General features: G+C 40.2%; 2 protein-coding genes across 2 annotated transcripts in view; one reads left to right on the plus strand and one right to left on the minus strand.

Moving 5' to 3' along the window:
- The first annotated feature begins 47 nt into the window (after positions 1-47).
- RTN4IP1 (reticulon 4 interacting protein 1) lies at positions 48-19,994 on the plus strand. Its single transcript, XM_063124835.1, has 9 exons — positions 48-926; positions 2,979-3,130; positions 3,556-3,624; positions 4,859-4,983; positions 6,877-6,925; positions 9,168-9,304; positions 11,867-12,050; positions 12,193-12,285; positions 19,845-19,994. Exons 1-9 carry the CDS (start codon positions 623-625, stop codon positions 19,959-19,961), a joined length of 1,230 nt encoding a protein of 409 aa, XP_062980905.1. The 5' UTR covers positions 48-622; the 3' UTR covers positions 19,962-19,994.
- A 2,400-nt stretch (positions 19,995-22,394) lies between these two features.
- CRYBG1 (crystallin beta-gamma domain containing 1) overlaps positions 22,395-24,634 on the minus strand; it is a 118,858-nt gene continuing 116,618 nt past the window's right edge. The window contains exon 23 of the mRNA XM_063124838.1: positions 22,395-22,968. Within this exon, the coding sequence (XP_062980908.1) occupies positions 22,880-22,968 (89 nt within the window). The 3' untranslated portion in view covers positions 22,395-22,879. The remainder of the gene's footprint in view (positions 22,969-24,634) is intronic.

Genomic DNA, 24,634 nt, shown 5'->3' on the forward strand with positions numbered 1-24,634 from the left:
CCGGGGAGGGGGGCTGCGCGCGTGGGTCTGTATGTCCCGGCAGAAGAGCTCGGTGACGGGAAGAACCGGATTGTTTGCCTGAAGGAGACTCGCGGGGCAGGCAGGGCAGGACTTTGAGGGGGGGCAAGTTCTGCCTTATAGAAAAGACACCGCGCGGGAACTTTTCGGAAGTTAAGACATTGGGGAATGTTTCTGTTTGGGAGGAAGGGGTTCACCCCGCTGCCTGACATGAATTTCAGGGGTTGGTGCATTTGGTAGTTCAATCAGGATAGGAAACAAGCAGACCCCCACTGAACTCTTCTGCTTGTAAATCTCAAACCTGTTTTAAAAGTCTTTGCGTGATTTAAGCCTGACAGGGAAAGCCGGTTGTCCCTTTCTCTCTTTCTGACCACCCCCGCCCCCATTTGAGAAGAGCTAAACGGTATGGGGTGGTCTATTTAAACGAAAAACAGAATGCTAAAAATGTTCTTTTAAAACCTGTGTGTAGGAACCTACAAATCAAACCTTGCATAAACCTGTTTTGATTTGTAAGGAAGAGTGTACTGAAGGTGTGGGGTTTTTTACAGTTTGAAGAGCAGGGAACTAAAGAGGTTTAACATCTCCATCCCCTTCATTTGCAATCATGTTGCTGAAAGGATACACCGTTAGAAGGAAAGTGCTTAGTATTTTGGGGGGGCGTTGGCCTAGCTCTGGTGTAACCTGCCTTGGAACAGGGAAAAGTATGAGTCGGCACCTTCCTCGTAGAAATGTCCATGTCTCCTGTCAAAGATGTACAGCAATGCCATCCTGGGTGATTGACCGCTATGGGAAAAATGATGTGCTACGATTCACAACAAACATGGTATTTCCCATCATCCAATATCCCAATGAAGTTATTATTAAAGTCCATGCTGCAAGTTTAAATCCCATAGATGTTAACATGCGAAGTAAGTGCTTATATGTGTTACATGTCAATAAATTAACGCGTACCTTATAGGTCGGTTGTGAGCATTATTGAGCTAATTATGTAACGTGCTTTGAATTCCCGGAATGTGCTGTATAAATGTTATGGATGATTCTTATTTTTTCATACTTTGTGTTCGTTGAGTGTGATGTAAAATGTGTGGGTAGATCAGGTCTATGGGTAGATTTCTGGGTGATTTGCAGTAGATTGGCAAGGATTTCTGATTCCCAATTATTTAACAACAGCAACCATAAAATGGCCCACCACACTGCCCTAAATTATGTAACCTAAAAGATATATTGAAATGAAAAAAGCTTGGGGAGGGAAAAGCAGGAGCGATGTTTGTGTGGAAGAACAAAGTGAACTCCTTTCAGTTTTGGCATGCAAGACAAATTCCTGGTCTCAAAATTGTTTAATGATAAAGTGTATGCCTTTTGCACTAGGCTCTGGTTGGTAGGTCTCAGGGTTCTAACAAAAAGCAAAGCATGTGCTGCAGGACTGAAGCCTGCCCACCGTGGATGTAAAATAGGCTTTTTAAGGGCACCATCATGTTTAGATTAGAAAAAAGACATGCAACTTGGCTGGGGAATGCTGGGAGTTGTAGAATTTTTTTTCTGTCTAAACATGCATAGGATTACAGCCTCAATGGCCGTCACAAAATCTACTTTAATTTTGTGGAAGTTGGAGTTATCCAAAGAAACTGAATGATAAGAAATTCAGGAAAAGTAAAACACATAGTGGAATTATGGAATTTACTACCACAAGATGTTGTGATGGTCACCAACTTGGATGGATTTAAAGGGTATTAGACAAATTCATGGAGGATAAAGCTATCAATGGCCACTAGTCATGATGGCTACATATTAGCTCCAGTAAGAGGGACTGTATGCCAGTTGCATGTTGGAACACAAGCAGGAGGGTTCTGCTGCCCTCTCACCTAGTCTACAATATTCAGGGATACGTGACTTCACTTTTCCTTTTCAGTCAAGTCATCCCAGTGAAAACACTTGGAGAATTCCTGAGCCTTGACTATTTAACAAACATTACAATTATGACATGTAAAATTATATCCCTACATTTCTAGGTCTGACACCCTGCCCTCAGTTTGAAACCATTGGTTTATGATATTTTAAAAACAAGCATGGGGGGAAAGGTGTGCAGCACTTCAGTCCTGATGCACAGCCTCAGTGTTTTGTTTAAAAAGACAAAATTATGGGATGGTTGTGCTTTTCTCTTATTACTACTCTTGTTTAAACAGAGGCAGTGATACTTCAAACATATAAAATTAAATATAAACTGGGCTGACTTAGAGTGGCCATATGAAAAGGAAGTTTCAGGGCTCCTGTATCTTTAACAGTTGTATCGAAAAGGAAGTTTCAGCAGGTGTCATTTGTATACATGGGGAACCTGGTGAAATTTCCTCTTCATCACAACAGTTAAAGCTGCAGGTGCCCTGCCCTCTTTTAGATCTGGTCACTCTTGTATAGCTCCTGCACCTTTAACTGTGGTGATGAAGAGGGAATTTCACCAGGTTCTCCATATATACAAATGACACCTGCTGAAATTCCCTTTTCTATGCAACTGTTAAAGATGCAGGAGCCCTGTCCTCCTTTTCATAGGGTCACCCTAGTTGACTTGTTTGTCATTGTTACTTGTTTGCTTACTTTACTGTGAGCTTCCGGTAAGGCCATGTTGGTAGGGTCACAAATTGAATAAGTGTGCAATCCTATGTGTGTTTAGACAGAAAAAAGTCCTGCTACTAGCATGACCAGGCTCTAAATGTAGGACTTTTTTCTATTTAAACTGAATAGGATTGCACACTAAAATGTGACATATTGAAAAACAAACAGAATATCCTATTTCAGTCTCTAGCTGAAGCTTTAAGGGGAATAATAGGAATTCACCTCACAGGGGAATTGAGGGGATGAATAATAAAATATTGATGTGAATAAATCATATGGATAAGATGGGGTGTGACTCTCAAAGTAAGCCCAACAAAACTGTGTTGTGTTTTTCTTGTGTGTGTTTTTGGTAGGTGGTTATGGAGCTACTGCTTTAAGGATGAAGCGAGATCCGCTGCGTATTTCAAGCATAGGCTCTGAATTTCCCCTAACACTTGGTCGGGATGTTTCTGGTGTTGTAATGGAATGTGGATTAGATGTGGGCTATTTCAGACCTGGAGATGAGGTATGTAAGGATGAAAGTGGAAGGGGCAGAAGTTATTTTGAGTGGATTTATAAATCCTCATTCTTGGTAGAAACAAATGACTTTGGCGTAAAAAAAATTTTTTTTTAGCTAGGCACAGGCCTGCCAAACTATAGATAGCAAAGACCAAGACATCTTCTTTGTCTTCCTTTTTCTATTTTATTTAATGGGATTAACAGAGCCAGCCCCCAAAAGAGGTATTAATAGGTTCTTCCAATATGGGAAGAGTTGGGCACCTGTACATAGTGCAATGCCATGTAGCAAAACTGATGAGCTATGAATATTTCCTTCCCTTAGATATGTCATCTTCTGGAGGATGAGAAATTTCACTACTTTGTAAAAAGCTACCTATTATAGCTACGAGGTTAGGGCAAAATACTTGAACTTTGGAATTCTTTGTTTTTCAGGTATGGGCAGCGGTTCCGCCCTGGAAGCAAGGCACTTTTTCAGAGTTAGTTGTAGTAAGTGGAAATGAGGTAATGAAACAAAATATTTGTTTTGAAATGGCGGGATGGGTGGGGAAACATACCTACAAAAAATAAAGAAACATTATTGTGTAACTTTTAAAAGGGTGATGTTATTTTTACATTTCATAGACCAGCCCTTTCCAAACCGGCTGCTTTTCAGTGTTGCCAGACTACAACCTCCAGGATCCAGGATGTTGGGCGTTGTAGTCCAACACATCTGGAGGGCACCTAGTTGGGAAAGGCTGTTATAGGCTGTCTCAAAATATTTTTTTCTGGTAAGGTAAAATATCACACATTTCCACTGTATTTGTATTTGTGAACTCCACTACACAATAGCAGAGTTCTTTTGCATTCTGTCTCCTGTATTTAAATTGGGAGAGAGAGAGGAAGGGAGGAAAGGAGGACGGAAGACAGGCGGTTATGATAGCACAGTGCCTCATTTTTTCCAGTTGGCAAAATGAAATTCTGCGCTATAACACTGGAAGGTAGAGAGATGGTGAGCTTGAACTTGTAGCTACCATAAGGCAGGAATGGGTTTCCAGGGTTTGGTTTCTATACATACAGTGAGAGTGTGCACAGGCAAAGGACCAGTCACCTACTGGTAACTTTTGCTTGCCACAGGCAACCAACATGACCCTTATTTAAAAGTTGAAGTTATCTTATCTCAGGCTTCTCCAACCTGAGACTTTCCCAATGTTTTGCACAGAAATTCCCAGCAGCTCCAGCCATCACAACTAATGATCAGGAATGCTGGGAGTTGTCCAAAACATCTGGAGGGCACCAGACTGGGGAAGGATGCTTTATTTGAATAGTATCCCAGTTTTTATGAATTTCGATTATATGCAGAAGAAGCACTTCACACAGGACATTTTTCTTACAACTGTACACATTGTAGAAAAATATATTCAAAGCACAATGTGTGAAAACTTGGCAATTGTTTGTTTGACCAGTATAAAGCTTCCAACTATGTACATGTAGCAAAATAGATAAGTGTATGGTTTTTGACACCGAACAATGTACTTGTGGCAGGTTTCTTCTTACATCTATATGTGTCCATGTAGGGGAAAATGTTGTGGTTGAGACAGCCCTAAATTCTGCCACCACATATGGTAGTTGTGCTGAATTTTTAAGAAAACAGAACTCAGCTGTTGAGGCTTGGTAAGCCTTCGTTATTTACAACCTGGGCTAGAACACCAACCTTCCCTTTTCCTAGATGTATGCCTGCTCTTTTTCTTTTATATAGGTATCTAAAAAGCCCAGGTGTCTCAGTCACACTCAAGCTGCTTCTTTGCCTTATGTTAGTCTAACAGCATGGTCTGCAGTGGTCTGCGGTGGGGGACTAAATCAGGATAATTGTAGCAATAAAAGGTAAGTAGTCAATTGTGCTGTAAAGAACTCTGTATTGGGTTTCTTGTAAAGAGAGAGAGAGACAATGACTTCTGAATTTATGTGAGATAAAGAGGTTTCTCTTTTTCATAAATGTCTTTGGGCAATTGCTCAATTTCAGTGCATCTTGAAGAGTATTAGACTTCATGCATTGTGGTTTTGGTGAAAGTACTCTCGTATTGAAGTTGGCTAATTTAAACATCCTATTATGTTAAGCACAAGAAAATATTGTTATTAAACCAAAAGACCATCTTTCATTATTACTATAGTTTTTACAACATTTTTGCACAACCCCCATCAGCCATCAATTATTCTCTTTGCCATTTTACAGATGGGAACCTTATTTGTCTTCTTTACCCATTCTGGGACTTTAGAATTTGACACTGCAACCTCTTGTGTTGGCACTGAGCCTTATAGGAAGAGGCTATAATACAGCTATTTTCAATATCCCAGTTCGCTATTCCTGACTTCAAGCAGAGGAAGGCTATTCCTCTGCAGGACAAGCGTGCCATTCAGGAATGGTTATTTTGCTTGCATTTAGATATAAAGGTTGTTAGCCAGCTCATCTCCTCCGATAGTATTTTGATTGATCATGATCTTGGCCACTTGTCTTCTTCTTTTCCCCTTCAAGTTGGGGTGCCACAGGGCTCAGTACTTGGCCCTTTGTTGTTCTCTTTATACATGCTATCGTTAGGTAATCTTATTCATTCTCATGGCCTCCAATATCACCTGTATGCAGATGATACACAAGTATATCTCTCTTCTCCTGAACTTTCTTCTGACGTTCAGGCTAGGATCTCAGCCTGTTTGTCTGATATCTCAGCCTGGATGCTTCAGCGTCGCTTAAAACTAAACATGGCAAAAACAGTTTTGCTTGTCTTCCCAAACCGTCTCCTCGCTCCTCATTCTTTGTTACTGTTAATAATGTCACACTTTATCCGGTGGAAGAAGCTCGTAGTCTTGGCTTCATATTTGATTCTTCACTTTCTTTCTCCTCACATATCGAGGCTGTAGCCAAGTCCTGCCGTTTTTTCCTATATAACATTGCTAGGATTTGTCCATTCTTATCTGAATCTTCTGCTAAGACCCTTGTCCACGCATTGGTTATCTCCCATTTGGACTTTTGTAATCTTCTTTTGACTGGTCTTCCTTATGCTCATCTCTCCTCTTTGGTCTCTCTTCATCATTCTGCAGCCAAGATTATTTTCTTGGCTCGTTGTTTTGACCATGTTTCTCCTTTGTTGAAATCTCTTCACTGGCTTCCGATCCCATATAGAATTCAGTATAAGCTTCTTTTGCAGACATTCAAAGCGTGTCATGGCCTTGCACCTTCTTATCTTTCCTCTCTCATTTCACTCTACCATCCCCCTCGTACCCTCCGTTCTTCAAATGTTATGTTGCTCTCCCACCCAAGAGTCTCTCTCTCTCTTGCCCGGCTTCACCCATTCTCTCTGGCTGCCCCTTTTGCTTGGAATGCTCTTCCAGAGCAACTACGTACCACGAGTTCCATTGCAGATTTTAAAACACGTTTGAAAACTCATTTGTTTTCAATAGCTTTTGATATTTTAGCTTGATTTACTGTTCTTATTACTATGATTATTCTCTTATTTCTGTTTTGTGAACCCTTTCCCCCCTTTATATGTTTTAATGTGATTTTAGGCTGTAAGCCTCTAGGCAGGGTATCACTGTTTTATTTGTATATTTTGTACAGCACCAAGTACATTGTCGGTGCCATATAAATAAATAAATAATAATAATAACAATAATTTTGTACAATCTGCTTTTTACTGGGAATTACTCCTGCTGTTGGCTTAAGATGCAACATAATTTTGTACTATAATCTGTTCATTAACTGGGTTTCCTTTTGCTTCACAGAGTATTGATCTTTGGTGCATCAGGTGGAGTGGGTACCTTTGCTATACAGGTAAATATGTTACAACTGATTACCTTGGCTGAGATTTTGAGCCTTTTGGAAAGAAATCTGAAGTGCAATTTTATGCAGTGAGTGATAAGGCTGTGATCATACACATACTTAGTAGGGAATAAGTTCCATTGAACTCAGTGGGACTTGCTTCTGGCTAGACATGTATGGGATTGTGCTGCAGAATATTATTCCATACTTTTATTTTCATATTCATAACTTTGAAAGGAAGAGCTTGTGCTATTGATTTTTCCATGTAGTATTGCCAGCCTTCTAACGTGGGGGGTTGTAACCAAACTTACTTCAGATTTCTGCATTGTAGCCTACAGAGGTGCATGTCTGTGCAAGCTGTGACATAGCAGACAGGTAGGAAAAGTAAAACCTGTTGTACCTTAATTGAAAATTGCAGTTATTGTCATGTCTATGAGACAGGGAGTATCTGGCTCAGATCTCACATCAGCCATGAGTCTCCTGGGTGGCCTTAGCCACTCTGATAATACTGACCTACCTTAGTGGATTGTTATAGCACAAGGGTGGGCAACTTATATATCCCTGAGGGCTGCATAGGGTGTTGGGTGAGCAGCTGCATGAATATACACGCAAAGGCACATGTGCGAACAAGCCTGCAGGCTTTACCTTTTCCCCTATCCCAGTGATACAGCATAGCTATTCTCCACTCCGATTGCAGTGATGCTGCTGAAGACCACTGTAGTGAGAGGCTTTAGCCTCCCTCCCATCACAGCTGTCTTGCGGGGAAACAGGGTGCCTGGGCATGACTCTTCTTGCGCACCCTCTTTCCCAGCACTCCCAGTTCTGTTGGGAAACAGGGTACCGTGTACCCCATTCCTTAGCACATTCAGTTTTTCTGTGAAACGGTGCAGACAGAGAGCCATCCATTCCCAAATGGTTTCCAAGCAGAATTGGGAAACAGGGCACATAGGGATGAACCTCCTCCTGGGAGTGCGGGAAGGGGAGGGCTGGGCTCTTGCGGCAGGCCACACAGGCAGCCTCTGAGAACTGAACGTTGCCCACGAGCCATGCATTGCCCAGCCCTGGTTTGCCTAACCCTTTGTAAGGGTTGCTGAGAGAATGTATGTGTACTAAGGAGAAGTGCTGTATAAATAGTAATAGTTATTATATTTTTAGAAGCCAGGTGTCAAAATAAAATATTACAGAGAAGCCCATGTGGCTTAGAAAAAACAATAAATCATTGGGGGGAAATTTATAACAACAAGTACAGTTCGTTTTTGTTTTGCTACTGTACAATTTTTTATGGAGAAGACTTTTCACATACTTCTTTATAAGTTCTTAATGTCCATGATTTAGTTTAATATATGTATTTATTTGAGATTTTTCTTTATCCCACCCACTAATAAAATTCCTATGGTAGCTTACAAAATAAAAAACTAATAAAAGAAATTTAAAGCAAAATATGCAAAAGTGCCCTAAAAATGGTAAAAACACTAGGAGAAACATTAAAAAACAAACCCTGTTAAGATAAAACACACCAAATCTAATTAAAAGCCCTGAGAAAGTAAAAAGACCTTAGCCTGGCACCACACTATCATCAGGGGAGAGTGTTCCTGGGGAGAGCAGTCTACAACTGTGGTACCTGCACTGAGAAGGCCCTTTTCCTGATGGCCATCTGCCATACTCAAATGGTGGGGCAACCCAGAGAAGGGCCTCAGATGAGAATCTTAATGTAGAGACAGCAACATGTGGAGCTGAAACAAAATGCTAGTCAGTGCAATTGACTAAGCACCAGTGGAATGTCTTGTTACTCTTCACATAGCATATTTACTAAGTAACCAACTTATTGAGCTCAGTAAATTGCAATATATCTTATCCCCTTTATGACGTACAGCTGGTGATGCTCCTAGAGTCCTAGACAGCTACTGCTGCTGGTCACTTCCCAGCAGACCAATGGGTGCTGTAGCAGCACTGTGTGTGTGGTGGTGGTGGTGGGGTTCCGATGGCAGCAGGAGCAGGGGGTGTGAACTAGTAGTGGAAATTCTGGGAATTGTAGTCTGCCAGGTTGCCTACCCTTGATATAGATTGTTGGTCTGGTCCAGGAAGGTGCTCTTTAGACTCTTACCGTCAAAATGATATTTCCAACTTGAAATGCTCAATTGATACTAAATACAAACTTGAGTTAGAGGGGAAGTTGTTGTGTGGGATTTGTAGGAGGCAGATCTGAGCAGCTGCTCTTTGCTTGACTATTTTTGTCCTGTGTCTTTTCTTTCAGTTAATGAAAGCCTGGGGTGCTCATGTGACAGCAGTTTGTTCTCAGGATGCCAGCGAACTAGTGAAACGTCTTGGAGCTGATGATGTGATTGATTATAAATCTGGAAGTATGGAAAAGCAATTGAAAACTTTACCACAGTATGTATCAATATAGTTAACTCGTGGATGCTCTTGGTGTAAATTTCCAAATCCAAGTCTACCATTAACTTTCTGGGCAGGTCTGAACAGGTCACCTGTCTTTTCTTCATTTGCATTAGTAATTGGGATTGTTAATGGCCTGTCTCATAAAGTGGCTGCTAGACTGTATGTGTATGTAATATAAAGCATTGGCACACACAGTCTGTAATCATGTACGCATTCACTAACTAGGGAGAAAGTCCTTTTGAATCCATCTGGGCTTCTTTCTGAGTAGACGTGCTTGGATTACTCTGCACACGTGTTAGAAATTGCACCCAGAATTTTTATAGTTCCTTGAGAGATGTGTGCAATAAGTGCATGCTTGTTTCTCATGTGCTGCACAAATCCCTTGCCTCAAATCTTTCCTCAGTTTTCTCCTACTATTACTGGTTGTTGTTGTTTGTATATAGAGTTCGTTCTGAGTGCAAAAGCATATGTAACTTAATAACTAAATCTCATCCCCCCAATAACCTATTTACTCCTCTTAATGATTGATGTGCGCAATTTGGTTGCATAAGTATCGCAGGTACAAACCAAATGTTGTTTATTATATTTACCTTAACCATTTTGTTAATTTTTGTTAACTACTTTCTGTACAACCCAGTCACAGCATGTGAGGACTGCTGATATGCACCCACAGAAGTAGAGAGGGGCTCAGGCACTCGTCCCGGCTTGCTTGAAATGCATTGAGTCTTGGCCCATTGAGCATTCACAGTAGCCCCACAGGATGCCTCCTGGAATGGAAGGACAATCTAGAACTGACAGTTTACTCCCTTCCCCCCAATAGCATATCACTGGGATCTTGGCCAGCAACGTTGCCATCTGTGGTGTGGCTGGTATCGCACATACTTGCAGTTGCCACAGTTCCAATGGCCATCCACATCCTTGGACTCATGGGAGCACCATAGGGATGTGTATGAAGGGAGGAGCCGCTGTTAGTTTGCTCAGCTAATCTTCAGTGACATTGTTAAGCAAGATGGGGAATTTGTTCAGCCGCCTGTTTGGGGGATTAGTGCTAGTTTATGCATGCAATGATTCTTGAGTATTGCCAGAACAGATGGGCCTGTGTTTAGCAGTCTTGTCTATGTATCCAGATGACCCATGCAATGAGCCTGAACAGACACAGGGTCTGAATGTAGGCCACAAAGCAGCTATTCTGCTTCTCTGGCCCACCTTGTAGGATTGGCTATGATTGGGTTCCTTATGGAGCCAGAATCTGACCTGGGAACTGGTGGTTGGCTGGTATTGGGGTTTCCAATACTGCCATTTCACCGATTCCCACCCCCACCCCATATTTATTTATTTATTATTTATTTACTTCATTTCTATACCGCCCATTAGCCGAAGCTCTCTGGGCGGTTTACAAATTTAAGACAATTCAAAACAAAACAATAGTATAAAACCATAATATAAAATACAACATAAAAGCACAACCAAGATAAAAACAGCAGCAAAATTACATATTTAAAATACAAATTTAAAACAGCAAAGTTAAAATTAATTTATAGACTGTTAAAATACTGGGAGAATAAAAAGGTCTTCACCTGGCGTCTAAAAGAATATAATGTAGGTGCCAAGCAAACCTCCTTAGGGAGCTCATTCCACAGCTGGGGTGCCACAGCAGAAAAGGCCCTCCTCCTGGTAGCCACTCCATATTCCAAACTGTTGCCACATAACCCTACATTGCCACAAAACCCTAGAACAGGCCACTTTTGTAGGTCCCTATCCTAATGTCTGCCTCCACCTGCAGGAGCAATATGCAGTGAGTGTGAAAGGACCCCTTTTCAGTCAGTCATCAAAGGTGGGCGTAGTGATTTTGGCCAGGGGCAGTGCAACAGTAAGCCTTGACCGAAAAGTTAGGCCCTCCATGCAGCGTCATATGATCTGCTCTCCACAGTGCTAGCTATCCTTAACAGTGTTGATCTTTCCATTACCTGACAACTGGCTGATATCCAGCAGAGCAGTGTTACTAGTTTCCTTGTATGGCTCCTTAGGTCACACAACATATACTTGCAGGACTCCATGGTCCTGGCATACCAGTGGAAGTTGTAGGACTCTGTTGTCCTGGCATACCAATGATATTGATCACAAGCTGCCTCCAAAACTTGATTCAAATGAAAATGACAGCTGCAGCACTATCTTGGATGCAATACCTCCCAATTTTATGAACATTTTGTGTGTTTTAAAAATTAATTTTGGGGCTTACTATCTTCCCTTTCCTTCTTCTGTGCTAGAGTATGCATCTAGCTACTTTTTTCCTTTTTTCTTTTTTTAATGCAGTTGAAAAGTAGTATGGCTATTTTCCACAAGTTGGAAGAGTACTTTCAAGTAGTACCACTTTCTAAAACAATTCCTTCCTTTTCCTCTTTTAAATATAGCAAAGAAATAGAATGGAACTCTCATGTTTTGAATCTTTGTTTCAGTGTTGTATGTCATAACATTTTAGGTATAACTGCATCTGTTTAGTGATATATACTTTGCAAAAAGAAATTGTTCCAATTAGTTTCTTTCATTTTTCTTTAGGTTTGATTTCATCCTTGATAATATTGGTGGATCCACTGAAAAATGGGCTCTTGAACTCCTTAAAAAGTGGTCAGGGGCTACATATGTCTCTTTGGTAACACCCTTCTTAGTGAATGTGGACAGGCTTGGTGTAGCTGATGGCATGTTACAGACTGGAGTGACTCTTGGTGCAAAAGCTGTAAAGGTATGTTAGGAAAATCAAATGTTTTCGCTTTCTACCCCTTGCATATGTAAGCAATCACTTTCTCATGTGTTTGGAAGCTTATGCTTTTTGCCTACATTTCAGTGTTGACCATGTTGTATTATGCGCTTATTTTCTGTTACAGCATCTTTGTAAAGGGATCCATTACCGGTGGTCATTTTTCGCACCAAGCGGTCTGTATCTCGATGAAATAACTACCCTTGTCGATGCAGGGAAGGTATGTTTGAATTGGTAATTTCATTCTCATGATCTGCTGAAAGGCTGCTTTGGTTCAAACTTCCATCCTAGTTAAGAAACAAAATGTTAGCTTGTTAAGAGGGTTCGTGGAATTGGTTACTCAGCTGCCATGTTGAGATTTCCTAATAAGGTCTCCTGTTTTTATCTACATAGCCCATCACCTTACAGGAAAAAGTATAACTGGAAGTTTGTGGCCCTTAATTCTTTAAATCTATGAATGTGGATGGCTGAGAGAAATGCAGCACAGCACTATGGAAGTTGCATTTGCCCCTTTATGGCTATACCATGTTATTTGCAGAAGGAGAATACCCGAATATTAACTTTCGTGGTATCTCCTGTTGTTCAGCCTCCCTGGATCATGAATAATAATTAAGAATAATTCTTAAAAGCTATGGAATACCCCTACTTAGAGCAAGAGGTTTCTTTTAGGCAACATAGCCAAATCCCCATGGCCTAAAGTGAACTCAGAAACACTGCTGCTGCATAGCCATTTGAATGGGAATGCCTCATTCCTCCCCGTTACCATTTGTTTTGTGCTTGGGAAGTTCTTGAGGCTGTCTCTGTGTATGCAATAGAGAAATGCTGTGGCTTTAAGTCATCTGCGTAATACTCTGAACAGGTGAATGCTGATGCTATTGGAAACATCCTTCATGTGTTTGTGGATGGCCCGGGAGTTCTTTTGTCATGAGATTAGCAAAGAGAGTAGAAATGTTTGCTTAGTCTTTCATTCACTCTCTTTAAAGATGGCAAATCTTAATGCGAAAGGCATTTATGCTTCCCTCATTTGCTTAGAGCCCTGTAGAACGATCTCTGTACATAGTCTTGGGCTGATCTTGTTTTATTTGCATAAGTGTATAGCGTTGTTCCATTTTGCCTGTGTACATTAGTAGACATACTTGAAAGAATTGTAAATAAAATAGGGTGGGTTATTTACATTTATATTTATTTATTACATTTCTATACCACCCAATATCCAAAGCTCTCTGTGTAACTTCAGATCCCAGCACACAAGCTCGCTGACAAGAACATCTTTGGGGGCCCTGTTGTTTGTCCCATCACCAAAAATGGTTTGATTGGTGGGAACTTGAGACAGAGCCTTTTCTATGGCAGCACCCTGGTTATGGAATTCCCTCCCAAAGAAGGAAAGACACCTTCCTGATGGTGTTTATGTGGGCCATGAAAACATTATTATTCGCCTTGACTTTTAATGGTCTTTAACATATGGCTGAAGACATTCACTCTGCTCCTTCTGATTTTAAGGCTTTCATTTCAGTTCTTGTTATTTAATTTTATTCTGTTATGTAATTCACTTTGCAGGCCTTTGTAAGAGCCAGGAAGCAGTATAAAACACTTTAATAAATTAAGTAACATGCTGTTTAAGTACTGACCGATACAAGTCAGTAGGCTAAACTGGCAGATTAACACAGCATAAAGAATACAGCACAGGACTAATTAAAGTTTTCATTCAGAGAGATCCCACTTCCATCATATTTCCACAGCTCGTGAATGAAGGAAGCGTAATTCAATTCTCTGATGTTCCCAAACATCACCGAGGAAGCTCTTCATTCCTTAGAATGTAATTTTTCTCCAGAATGTTTAGGTTGATAAAATGTGGGTGGATTGTCAGAGGTAGGCAGCTGCTCCTTGCTGTGGACACCCCTCCTTTTCCTTCTGATTTACACTGGCATCCATTGAGAGCAAAGGCTCTTTTCTGGAATTGGGGCATTTTGTGGTGTATTTTCTTATAAATGTTCACTTTCATAAGTTACAGTTTCAATTAGTAGTGCAAACAGATGCATGCATAGTATGTTTTTTGCAGTAGTCAGCTTGTCTCAACAACGGGTTCAGTGAAAATTTGGTGCTGACTAGAGATCTGGGAAAGGGGCAGCCGCTGCAGTTTGACTCTCAGAGGAATAATAAATATGAAGTAGATAAAGTGAGGAAGGGAGCAATGCCCATTAAGGCAAAATAAAATGTCCTGCTGCATAAAAAGCAATATTCTTCTTGAACATGAGAGACTTGAAAAGGAGGGTACAACTGTGAGATCAGTTCTTACGTCTTGTTCATCTAAGGCTTCACAGCACTGGTCAAATAAAACTAAGGAGACAAATGATGAACAGTTAGGAAAATCTCAGTCGATAGTGTCTGCCTGTCTGCAAACCATACTACAGAAAACAGAGCCTAACAGTGAGAGACTAATTGTCCATGTTAATGCGTTTCCTTGAAATAAAGTGCTAGGAAGGATAACTTCTGCTTCTGAGTGAAACGTGGATTGGTCATTGATGTCACAAATCAATGTTTTTATCTGCTAATGAGGTAGCTGTGTGTGTGGTAGGGGGAGGGGATGTAGAAGATCAGTTTTAACACTAGGATAGAAGAGGTGCATTCAACTTCATAAGGAAATGTGCAGCTCTTCTATGCTATTCTGCCTACCTTTGTGCCACCTAGGCTGTTGCATTATTAACCTTATCGTCCTGTCAACTTCTGACAGTGCGCTAGCCAATGGTGAATGGAAAATGCAGCTACACTTTTCTTTCAGCAGCCCTGCTGGTCGCCTTCGCAACCAACCCTGCTTCACAGCGATTGTAGTCATGAGAAATTTGAAAACTGCTTCCTTGCTTGCTGCAGAATGATGTCACTTTGTGACTATCTATCCCTTGCACTTGGGTGGGATTGTCACTTTGTCTGTGGAAAAAATTAAAATCAGTAGTTTGGGTGTTGTCTTCTGCTAATTAAAAGAAAATACTCTGTAGCATTGCTCAACTCCATTTTGAGGACAATTGGGCCTTCATGTTGCCAAATGTGAGTCATCTTGATTTTAAGCCTCTTTACTTTATAATTCTGTGAAATCTGTAGGTAGATCTATACGGCAGCTTACCAAACTGAGGCAGTGTTGACTAGTAGCTAAACATAACCTGAGAACTTTCTGAAATCTTTTTCAAATCTATGAGATGTATGCAGAGTACTTCTGTGGAATGGGCACTCTGGGGTTCTTGCTTCTCATCCCCCTATACTCCCTTCCCCCCCCTCCCCACCCCCATGGGAGGTGGTGCCAGGGACATCTGAAAAAAATCCCTCCCTCCTCCACACTTCAGTTTCCAGAAGCTTCTGCTGAATCCAAGCCTCTTCTACAAACGAAAGGACTGTTTTGGATCCAACGCTTTGGCTTCACTTGCAGCATTACAGTCATAGCCAGTTGAGTTAATTTTGCTGCAGTATTTCAGTGCTCTCTGCATAAGATCCTTAAAACCATACATCATATCGCATTTCTCTCTCTCACCTGCTTGTTAGTTTTCTCCCCCTACTCCCCAGTAAAAGCTATGCTAGAAATTAAGTGAGACCTGCAATGACATGTTTTGGCTACATAGCCATAATAACTCAGCATCTGATGTGCAACAAAATATACAGGTGGAACAAATATAATAATGTACAGTGTTCCTGTTCAGGTTTTCAGCTAGTGATGCCCTTTTCCAGGAAATTCCATTTCTCTCACATTTTCATTTTTCTCCCCAGACAGACAGTCAGCGTTATTTTTCTTTCTTTCTTTTTCACTTCTGCAAACCTTGGAGTTCCTCCACAACTGCTAATACCTCCATGTTCTGCATGGACAGTGCCATATTTGCAACCAGAGGATCCACACTTGGAGAATTGAGTTCATTATTAGTACATAGGATGATGGTCCACAGGTTCACTATTGCCAAAAAGGGACAACTGAAAAAATGTGTGTAATTGGAATCCAGGCTCAATAATTTTGAAGTCTTTTCTTTCTTTCAGAGTAGCAGTTCTGTATTGGTGCATGTAATCCTTTTGCTCCCCAGTCTTCACCCGTTTAATCTCTCTTCCATGAACAAAGAACTGTTCTGTGGCCAGGGAGCTGTTGCGTAGTTGTAAACAGTTAGTGTTTTCATTGTCTAGTTAATCTCCACTTACTATCACGTCACCATTTGCTGACTTGCTCAGCTGTGTGCACAGGAAGAAATATTTGTCTTAGTCAGGTTGTTTGCAGTAAACACGGAATGACATATTGTACTGGGTACACAGTCAGCCCTTTTCAGGTTTATTGAAACAATGAGTCTGGATCAGCTAGCCAGATAAAGTGTTTAATGTGCCAGATTGCTGCGATCATCAGTTCTAATGTTCATGTCGCTTCCCTTCATTGCTGAGGGCCAATGATCCAATCAGACCAGAAGTCTGCAACAACAGAGTGTACGAGGTTTGAGCATTTTGCAGCAACCTCTTAACATTATTTCAGGTTAAGTTCAAGTCTCCTCTAAAATATGCTATGTCACCTGACCGGTTTTAAAAAGACAATGCTGTAAGCTTCATAAAATAGTGAGAATGTGCCCCCTAGAGATTTGTCCTATGAACAACATCCTATTTTTAAAAAGCCCAGTTTGCTTGCATACACACGCACACACACAATATTATAACGGCACATTGTCTTGTGTGGAGACATCATTCACAAAGCAATGATGCAGGCCTGTCTTTTTGGTCAATTCAAATTTAACTTCAGTATTTCTTATTAGTGAGGCTCTTTTTATAGGAGAACTCATGGAATTGAACTCTTAACCTACAGATTCCTTTTAGAAGAAGAGCAAAATAAGTATCATAAGCTTATTTATTAGGAGCATTAACATCTCTCCTTTTCCACTCTCTGCATCATCAGTGTCAGCTAAAAATAACAAGGCTAAAAAAAAAAAGCCTGTCTAAACAAAATTGTCTTCACCAGGAGATGGAAGCCAAAAAAGAAAAAGGAAAAAAAGGGGTGGTTAAGCGAACCTCTTGTCGGGGAGAATTCCATAACTAGGTTTGGCTACCAAAACTTTTTTTTTTAGGCCACTGTCCTTATTTAATTAAGCCTCGTGTGGCGCAGAGTGGTAAAGCAGCAGTTTCTGCAGCCGAAACTCTCCCCACGGCCTGAGTTCGATCCCAGCAGAAGCTGGTTTCAGGCAGCCGGCTCTGGTCGACTCAGCCTTCCATCCTCCCGAGGTCGGTAAAATGAGTACCCAGCTAGCTGGGGGAAAGGTAATAACGGCCGGGGAAGGCAACGGCAAACCACCCCGCTATAAGGCCTGCCAAGAAAACGTCAGCGAAAGCTGGCGTCCCTCCAAGAGTCAGTAATGACTCAGTGCTTGCACGAGAGGTTCCTTTCCTTTTTCCATATTTAATTATGACCTTGCATTGAAGCCTTTGCAAAGGATTCATAGATAATACACATACAGAAAGGCATTAATGCCCCATAAATGTTCGACACTTCCTTCTCCCTTCTTACCCAGAGTATTCTTCTTTTTTAAAAAAAAGAGGGGGGGAAATAAGGCTTTTATGTTGCTTATTTTGTGCTGTTTTGGGGGCTTCTGGATTATGTAAATGAAAAATCCATTTTACAAAAAGTTTGGCTTCATCACGTGGAGAAGGAAAAATGCAGACAATAACTTTTCTAAGTGATTGCTTTCATTATGAAATCATACACACTTTTCAGACAGATCTCATTGGGTACTAGGGATGTAGTTAATAAAATTCTCATTACCAAAACAGCAAATGTAATGATAATGTATTTTCACTCTCTGTTGAGAGATGATTAAGGTGCATAATAAGAAAGGAATAATGCCAGACTGCTATAGGCTAAGTGATCCAGGGAAAAGCCCAACCTTTATAAGCATTTCTAGACAAAGTGTTTGCAGGTGGCTGGTGCTCTGATTGAAAGTTGCTACATGTTCTCAATCTACATGCTTTGACCGCTGAACTGTGCTGCTCCAGATTGATTGGTCATGATACATTTTTGGCAACATAGCTACTGTAGCACCAAAATAGCGACGGTAGCTTAAAACTCCTGTAGAAAGCAGTACCTCTTTCTTGAGATGCTTCCCCGTTTGGCACTGTTGCTGCGAGGGAAATTTAAAAGTGCAACTTATGAATGACCATATCTTGCTCTCCATTGGGTGCAGAAAAACATAGTGATCTGGCTGGTCTAATATGCTAACTGTCAGAATTCTTTATTTGCTTATGAGACTGTGATGCTTAAAGAACTAATGTAACATAAAGAAATATTAACAGGGTACCCCACTGGCAATGAAAGTTATGGAATAATTATGAGGCTACATAGACATCTTCATGTTGAGTTAAAATAATTCCCTCTGTTTCTGATGTTCAGGCTGTGAGTGTAGTTTATATAACCAAAGTGACGCCACCAATCCACAAGAGGGAGTTATCAATAGGCTTGGAGGAACCCCAAGATTTGCAGAAGTACAACAAAATATTTAGGGGAAAAATAGCCCTAGGAAGGCGAGGCCCAAAAAGCAGCCCAGCAAGGGCAGAGCCTGCTCAGTTGCCATGGAATGCTGACTCTGGGAGAAAAATGGTGGTGGGACAGGGACTGAAGGAGGGCATTGTTGGCTGACTGGAGCCTTAACAGGAGCAGGTTTTCTTACAAGTTCCACTTCTTTACTTAGTCCTTGATATTTCCTAAACTATATCTAGTACTTTTCTAAGTCGTTTTTTACCAAGACAGTAATTCTGGCAGGTCAGTTGTGCAGTTGCAGAGTGGAGTAGTGTGGATTTAGCTGTGAGGTGATTCTCATAGAATGTGAAATGGGATCCAGCTGCCTCCTGTTTATCCCTCCCAAAGATTTTTTTACTACTTGTATCTGTGGCAAAAATGCATATACACAAATATTAGAAGAGTTATTCTGCAGTGCTAAAGAATCCAAGCAGAAGATCAATAACTGTAGGATTCCCTCAGTATTTATTCAAGAAACAGGTGCTTGTTTTGAGAGATATTGTATAGTTCTGCCCTTGATGAACTCCTCCACTCAAAATATGTGGGGCGGCATTGAGAGTATATGTATTTTTTGTTTTTCATGTTACTTTAAAAAAGGACAACTGATTTTATAGGACATCCTTTTCCAGGCCTTCATAGTCTTATATAAGAATATAGTAGTGTAAGGCTTATTACTCGAGATCTACCTGACTGATTTTGCTCATTTTGATTTTAAATAGAAGCTTAAACGGTGAAGACAAGCAGAAACGTTTGAAAAATTGAAAAAATTCTAAGCTCAGGCTTTAATAGCAATTAATTTCTTCTAGACCAAATAGGCAGGGCAGCCCCTCCGCCAACGTGGTGTGGTACAAAGGCAGGCCCCAGGCACAGCCATGCAGTTAGGCTGTTGCCGCCAGTGGGGAGGGGTGAGGGAAGGGGATGGAGGTGACCAATCAGGGTGCACAAGGGAGTGGACAGGGGTAGGGGCACACTGCATGCAAATTTCAAAGGGGTGTGTGTTACATGAGCCATATTTGCATTATTATTGAGCCCCTCTGTGTAAGGGAACTGAACGGCAACAAATCAGGAATTGAGCAGGACTACTAGTGCTTTTTACTCCAGTATTTTGGTAAGATTTGCCTTCATAATTACATTAGTGAACATGTGAGGGGAAAACATGTATTCCTTTTCTTGAAAAATAGTGCAATGTTAGGTGTCAGCAAATCCTAACACACTGAAAAAGTTTGCTATCTTGTTTAACAGTCTGCCTTTTTTTTCTGTAGATACATCCAGTTATTGATCAAGTTTTCTCCTTTTCTGATGTTCCCAAGGCTTTTCGGAAGATGGAAGAAGGGCATGCACGTGGAAAAACAGTGATCAGTGTAATTAATAAAACATAATATAATATCTGTAGTTGTTCTGATTTCTTTGTGTCTGAAATAACTTCTTGCTTACTGGAACTTTAGTGTGCTATAAATATTCAAAGTTCCATTGTTGCAGCAATAAGAATGCTTATTCTGAAAGGTTTTTATGGCAGTGGTGAGAGATGGAAAAAGACTACCTGTATACTGCCTTAATAAGATGGTTGGCAGCAAAAGTAAAAAACTTACTCCCTTCCCTTTTAACATTTCTCAACTGCATCTCATCTCCTACAGTAGTTTTGCCACAACTTCCTCCAACACTACTGTGGGGGAAGTAGAATAGAAACTCGATACACTCTACACATATGACGGACACTTTCTTACTACATGTGTTGGGTGGGAATGGAAAAGCTTTAAGATGTATGCAAGAGCGCTTTAAAGTGTGGAGGGTTTTTTGCACTTTTGTATAAGAATTTGTATAAGAACAGTGGTGGGTAAGCTATATGTGGTCAAAAGTTTAAATCAATGCACTAATACTTGCATCTATATGTAGCAGTGGCATCAACAATGTATAAATTGTTGAGCACTCATGTATCTACAGAAACCTTTTAACAAAAGTTTAGTAGGTCTATCCTCTTCCGGGTCATTGGTGGCAATTCTATTCAGACAATTCACATCACATAAGTATGACTCAGGGATGTGACAATGAGCTGATATTGCTTGCTCTGTGGTGGTTGAAAGGGCTGTTAGAATGCACTTCTTTACTACTCCTGCACCCATAATTCCCTGTGCTGCATTTTGTATCATATACATGCATTGAATAACACTCTTACATTGCCTCTAGAGAGAATACTTCGTACTCTTCATATTGTATCAGCAGCTTGCGGTCTCTGCTCCCTGGACATTTTGCCAAAATCCTTAGCCCACATTGTAAAACACACCCAACAGATTTCATCTAAGTAATATTTATTTGTAAAATCCATATGTTTATACAATAGTTTGGGTACAGAAATGTTTTCTGAAAGTACCACACCGTAAAACCAAAAACGTTTTCTATTTCAAAGAGATAAGCATGTTTTAAAGAGCACCAGAAAAACACTTGTAACTAAATGTTAACTTTTGCAATAATTTGTATAGCAGGGGGCTGAGAAGTGGGGGGAAAAAATAAAATTTGGATTGTCTGTCTTAATTAAACAACGACAAATTAATAAAGTAGTGTTGTCCACATGAGTCAGTAGAGAATTCTTAAATCATAACAGGACATTTGACTGAGCACTCTAAAACTACAAGTTGCTGCTAGTAATAAGTAGCTTACATCAGAACATTAAAAAAAATGGTAGCAGAAATAACAGTAATCTTCACACTGGAAAAAATAAGGTGGTACTACAAGAGTCATCTTAAGTTGCTTTTTCTTGGAAACTGCTGTAATCTAGCTAGAGATTTTTAAATAGCAGGTATTTATTCATAGTGTTCTACTCAGTAATGATTCTATTTTATGTTCTGCGCTACTGAATGTAGCTTGAATGGGGTTTTGTTTTTTTGCTAGAGTATGATACTCATGGTGGACTATTTGTGAAATTGATCCAGCTCCTCTAGGGTTTGTAGTTCACTAGAAGTAGTTGGTGTTGAATCAAGCTTTCCTTACAAGCAACTAAGCAATCTTCAAGGGAAAATGTGGATTATTTTAGAATTTAGAAGGTTTCTTCTGAACACATCAACTGAAGCAATATTGTGTGTTCATGGTATAGTTTTCAGTTTTCTTCAGCATGTGCAAGTAGAGAGGGGATGTAAATTGGGAAAACTGGAATCTTAATGGAACTGTGTGTACAGATGCTATAGAAGTAAAGAACTTAACACTGAAGTAACTGAGGACACACAAAATGTATGTGCAAAGTGCAGGTAATGAGTTACACTGGAAAGATTTTAGAGCAAAAAGTTGGGAAATAAACAGTTTATAAAAGAATCTAACAGTTTTTAAATTCATGTAATTTGTTAAATTAAAATAGTTTCAAATGTGAAAGAAGTACATTTGCAATTTATAAAGACAATACTTGTAAGTTGTATAAAGGCAGCAATGCAGATATGGAATGGGTGAACTTTTTGACAACTGAAAAGCTCAGCTGTCAGCAAAACGTTTTTGCTATGTATTAGTGCAGTAATTTCATTTTTAAAGATCACCTGATATGATCTGAATGTATTTGAGTAAACAGTTCATTATTTTGGATGCAACTAGAATATTTTCAGGTGAGTTTTCAATAAAAAAATGTTTCTTGTGCAAAAAGGTAAGTTCTCTTTCAGCACAGAGCCTAGAGCACTAAGAAATAGGTCTTTGGGAAAAATTAAAATAGGTCTTTCGAAATAATTTAAAATTGCACATTAAAATACATTCTGAATTAGTAACTTGTGATGTAAAATAACTGCTGGTGATACATTTTAACTTTTGAAGAGCAAAGAACACAACTAACTGCCCTTAATACAGAACATATATACATAAGACACATTATAGCCTTCTGTCCATCCTCAGGCGATTCCAGTCACGTAAGTAAGGGAAAGCAGAGCCATGTGTGCTGGCCCTGCCACCCGTTGCCCTCCAGCTGTTGAAGGGCGAGGTCTGAAGTGGGGAGTGTGCGCTACAGGTGTAGAGTGGACACATTCAGCTGAGGAGCTTCCAATTGCATAGGGAGCCTATACCTACAGCACAGGCCCCCTGCTTCAGACCTCCCTCCCCTTTCATAGGGCTGGGCAAAAGGGACATGGCAGGGGGCAAAGGGGAAACAAGCACAGGATTGCAATGGGGTGAGGATGCCCACCCACATAGAGCTACGCTCTGTTTGTTGTTTCTTGAAATTGTGAAGATTGCACAAGTGTTTGTCGGATGTCAAATTCTCTGCCATTCTTCATATACTGCTCTGGATGGGTCTCGTTCTCAGTCTGTGCCTTCTGCAGTAGAATTGCTTTTAGATGACCAGGGGCTCCCAGCACTGGGTTGGCTTGTCTTCACTAACTGAACTTACAACGAGATGGTTTTGATCATAGTGTTTCCCCCCTAAAATGAAATGTAAATGATGTCAGAATAGCACTAGGGATCCAAAGATTGACAGTTATGATGCACATGTTAAATGCTTTAGGTGCTGCCCCTTCCATTTTCTGTAGTTGATGCCTTCCTGTAGGATTATGCTTATATCCAAATTAGGCTCTGCTTTAAAATCCCTGCATCTGATTTCTGTAGACTCTCAATAATCAATGTTGCACCATATACACAAGAGAGAAGTTGGAAATTTACAGAAATGAGGGTCCACCTAAGCATGGCAGAACCACATGTGGCTCATAGGAAATGCTTCAGGAGTGGTCCACGACTGAATGTATTCTGTCTCCCCCACCACAGAGAGCCAAGCAATTGAATGTTGTACTCTGCAAATATAGATAGATGTTGCTGACTATATTGCTCCCCAGTTTAAGATATTAGGTGTCTATGTAGAATATTGCTATGACTGTTTCCAGCAAATATTTTAGGCTAACAGTATAGTAAGTTTCTTTTTCTTCTTTTTTTTAAAGATTAAATGCAACGAATTACAAACTTGTATTTTGATTTTATAGCTATTGGTTCCATGACTAGTAAGACAGGGAGCAATCCTATATATACTTACTTGGTAATAAGTCCTAGTAAGCTCAACAGGACGTATATCTAAGGACTGAGCTGTTACTGTAATGCCATAATTCACTACATCCTCAAGAGGGCATCAGTTCATACATTATGAACTACTACAAATTCATATGCTAAGACAGGAAAGGAATATCTAATGATTTTCTTTTGGTCTTTAAGGTACCACTGGACACCCTGTGGTTTTCTAGTATTAGACTAAAAATACTGAAATGTCTAGAAATTATTCAGAAAATATTAGTTCTACTAATTAAGAAATAATACACTCCTTTGATACAAGTAATAGATCTTACACCGTGCTAGAATGATTGTGTACTTTATTTATTCATATGCAGTTCAAAGAAAAATCAGATTTGCTACATGGCCTACGATAAAACTAGTACCAAAAATTATACCTACCACATATACAAAATAAATCTGCTCAAGTGTTCAGAAAAGACCATCGCCAAAATCCAGCGACTGAGAATCCTGAACATAAATATTCTATTGCATACGTTGTCAATACACATCTGAATTGCAAATGCTCACTAGAACTCTGTTAAACTGGTTGGATATGTCTTTTATTGTGAATGGAAATTACATCTGGGGAAGCAGGTTATGTGCAACTATTTGGTCATGACAAAAGCTAGATAAGGACCAGTATCTCCTATAAATCACACTGAATGTAATTATCAGCCTTAAACTCAGTGGAAAAAATGATTTATTAATGGCTAAAGGACACCCAGATGAAACCCAGATGGCTGAGGTATATTCTTGTGGACAGTATTAGCAGGTAAATTTGGAGAAAACAATAGTGGTGCTCTCCCCCCTCCCCCCGCCACACTACCCCCGTCATTCTATTATGGGCATGTGCTTTGGTTTTTCAGGAGTCCTGCTCTATGAGATATTCTTGATTCTTTACATTGATTGTCCAGGCCCCCTACCTAGGCCAAAGAGAACTCTGTCTACCAACTCTCATCAGGTATAAGGATTCAAAAGGTATCTCTTTCTAATCCCCTATTTTGGAAAACATGCTTTTAAAAAGTGTCTAGCTCCAAACTAAACAAATAGG

Source organism: Elgaria multicarinata, chromosome 4 (genome assembly GCF_023053635.1).
Source record: "Elgaria multicarinata webbii isolate HBS135686 ecotype San Diego chromosome 4, rElgMul1.1.pri, whole genome shotgun sequence".
Lineage (NCBI taxonomy): Eukaryota > Metazoa > Chordata > Lepidosauria > Squamata > Anguidae > Elgaria > Elgaria multicarinata.

Coding starts and splice junctions, on each gene's coding strand:
- RTN4IP1 (XM_063124835.1), top strand. CDS start 623: ATGTTGCTGAAAGGATACACCGTTAGAAGGAAAGTGCTTAGTATTTTG. Junction 3,131..3,555: donor ATTTCAGACCTGGAGATGAG/GTATGTAAGGAT, acceptor TTTGTTTTTCAG/GTATGGGCAGCGGTTCCGCC. Junction 6,926..9,167: donor TGGGTACCTTTGCTATACAG/GTAAATATGTTA, acceptor CTTTTCTTTCAG/TTAATGAAAGCCTGGGGTGC.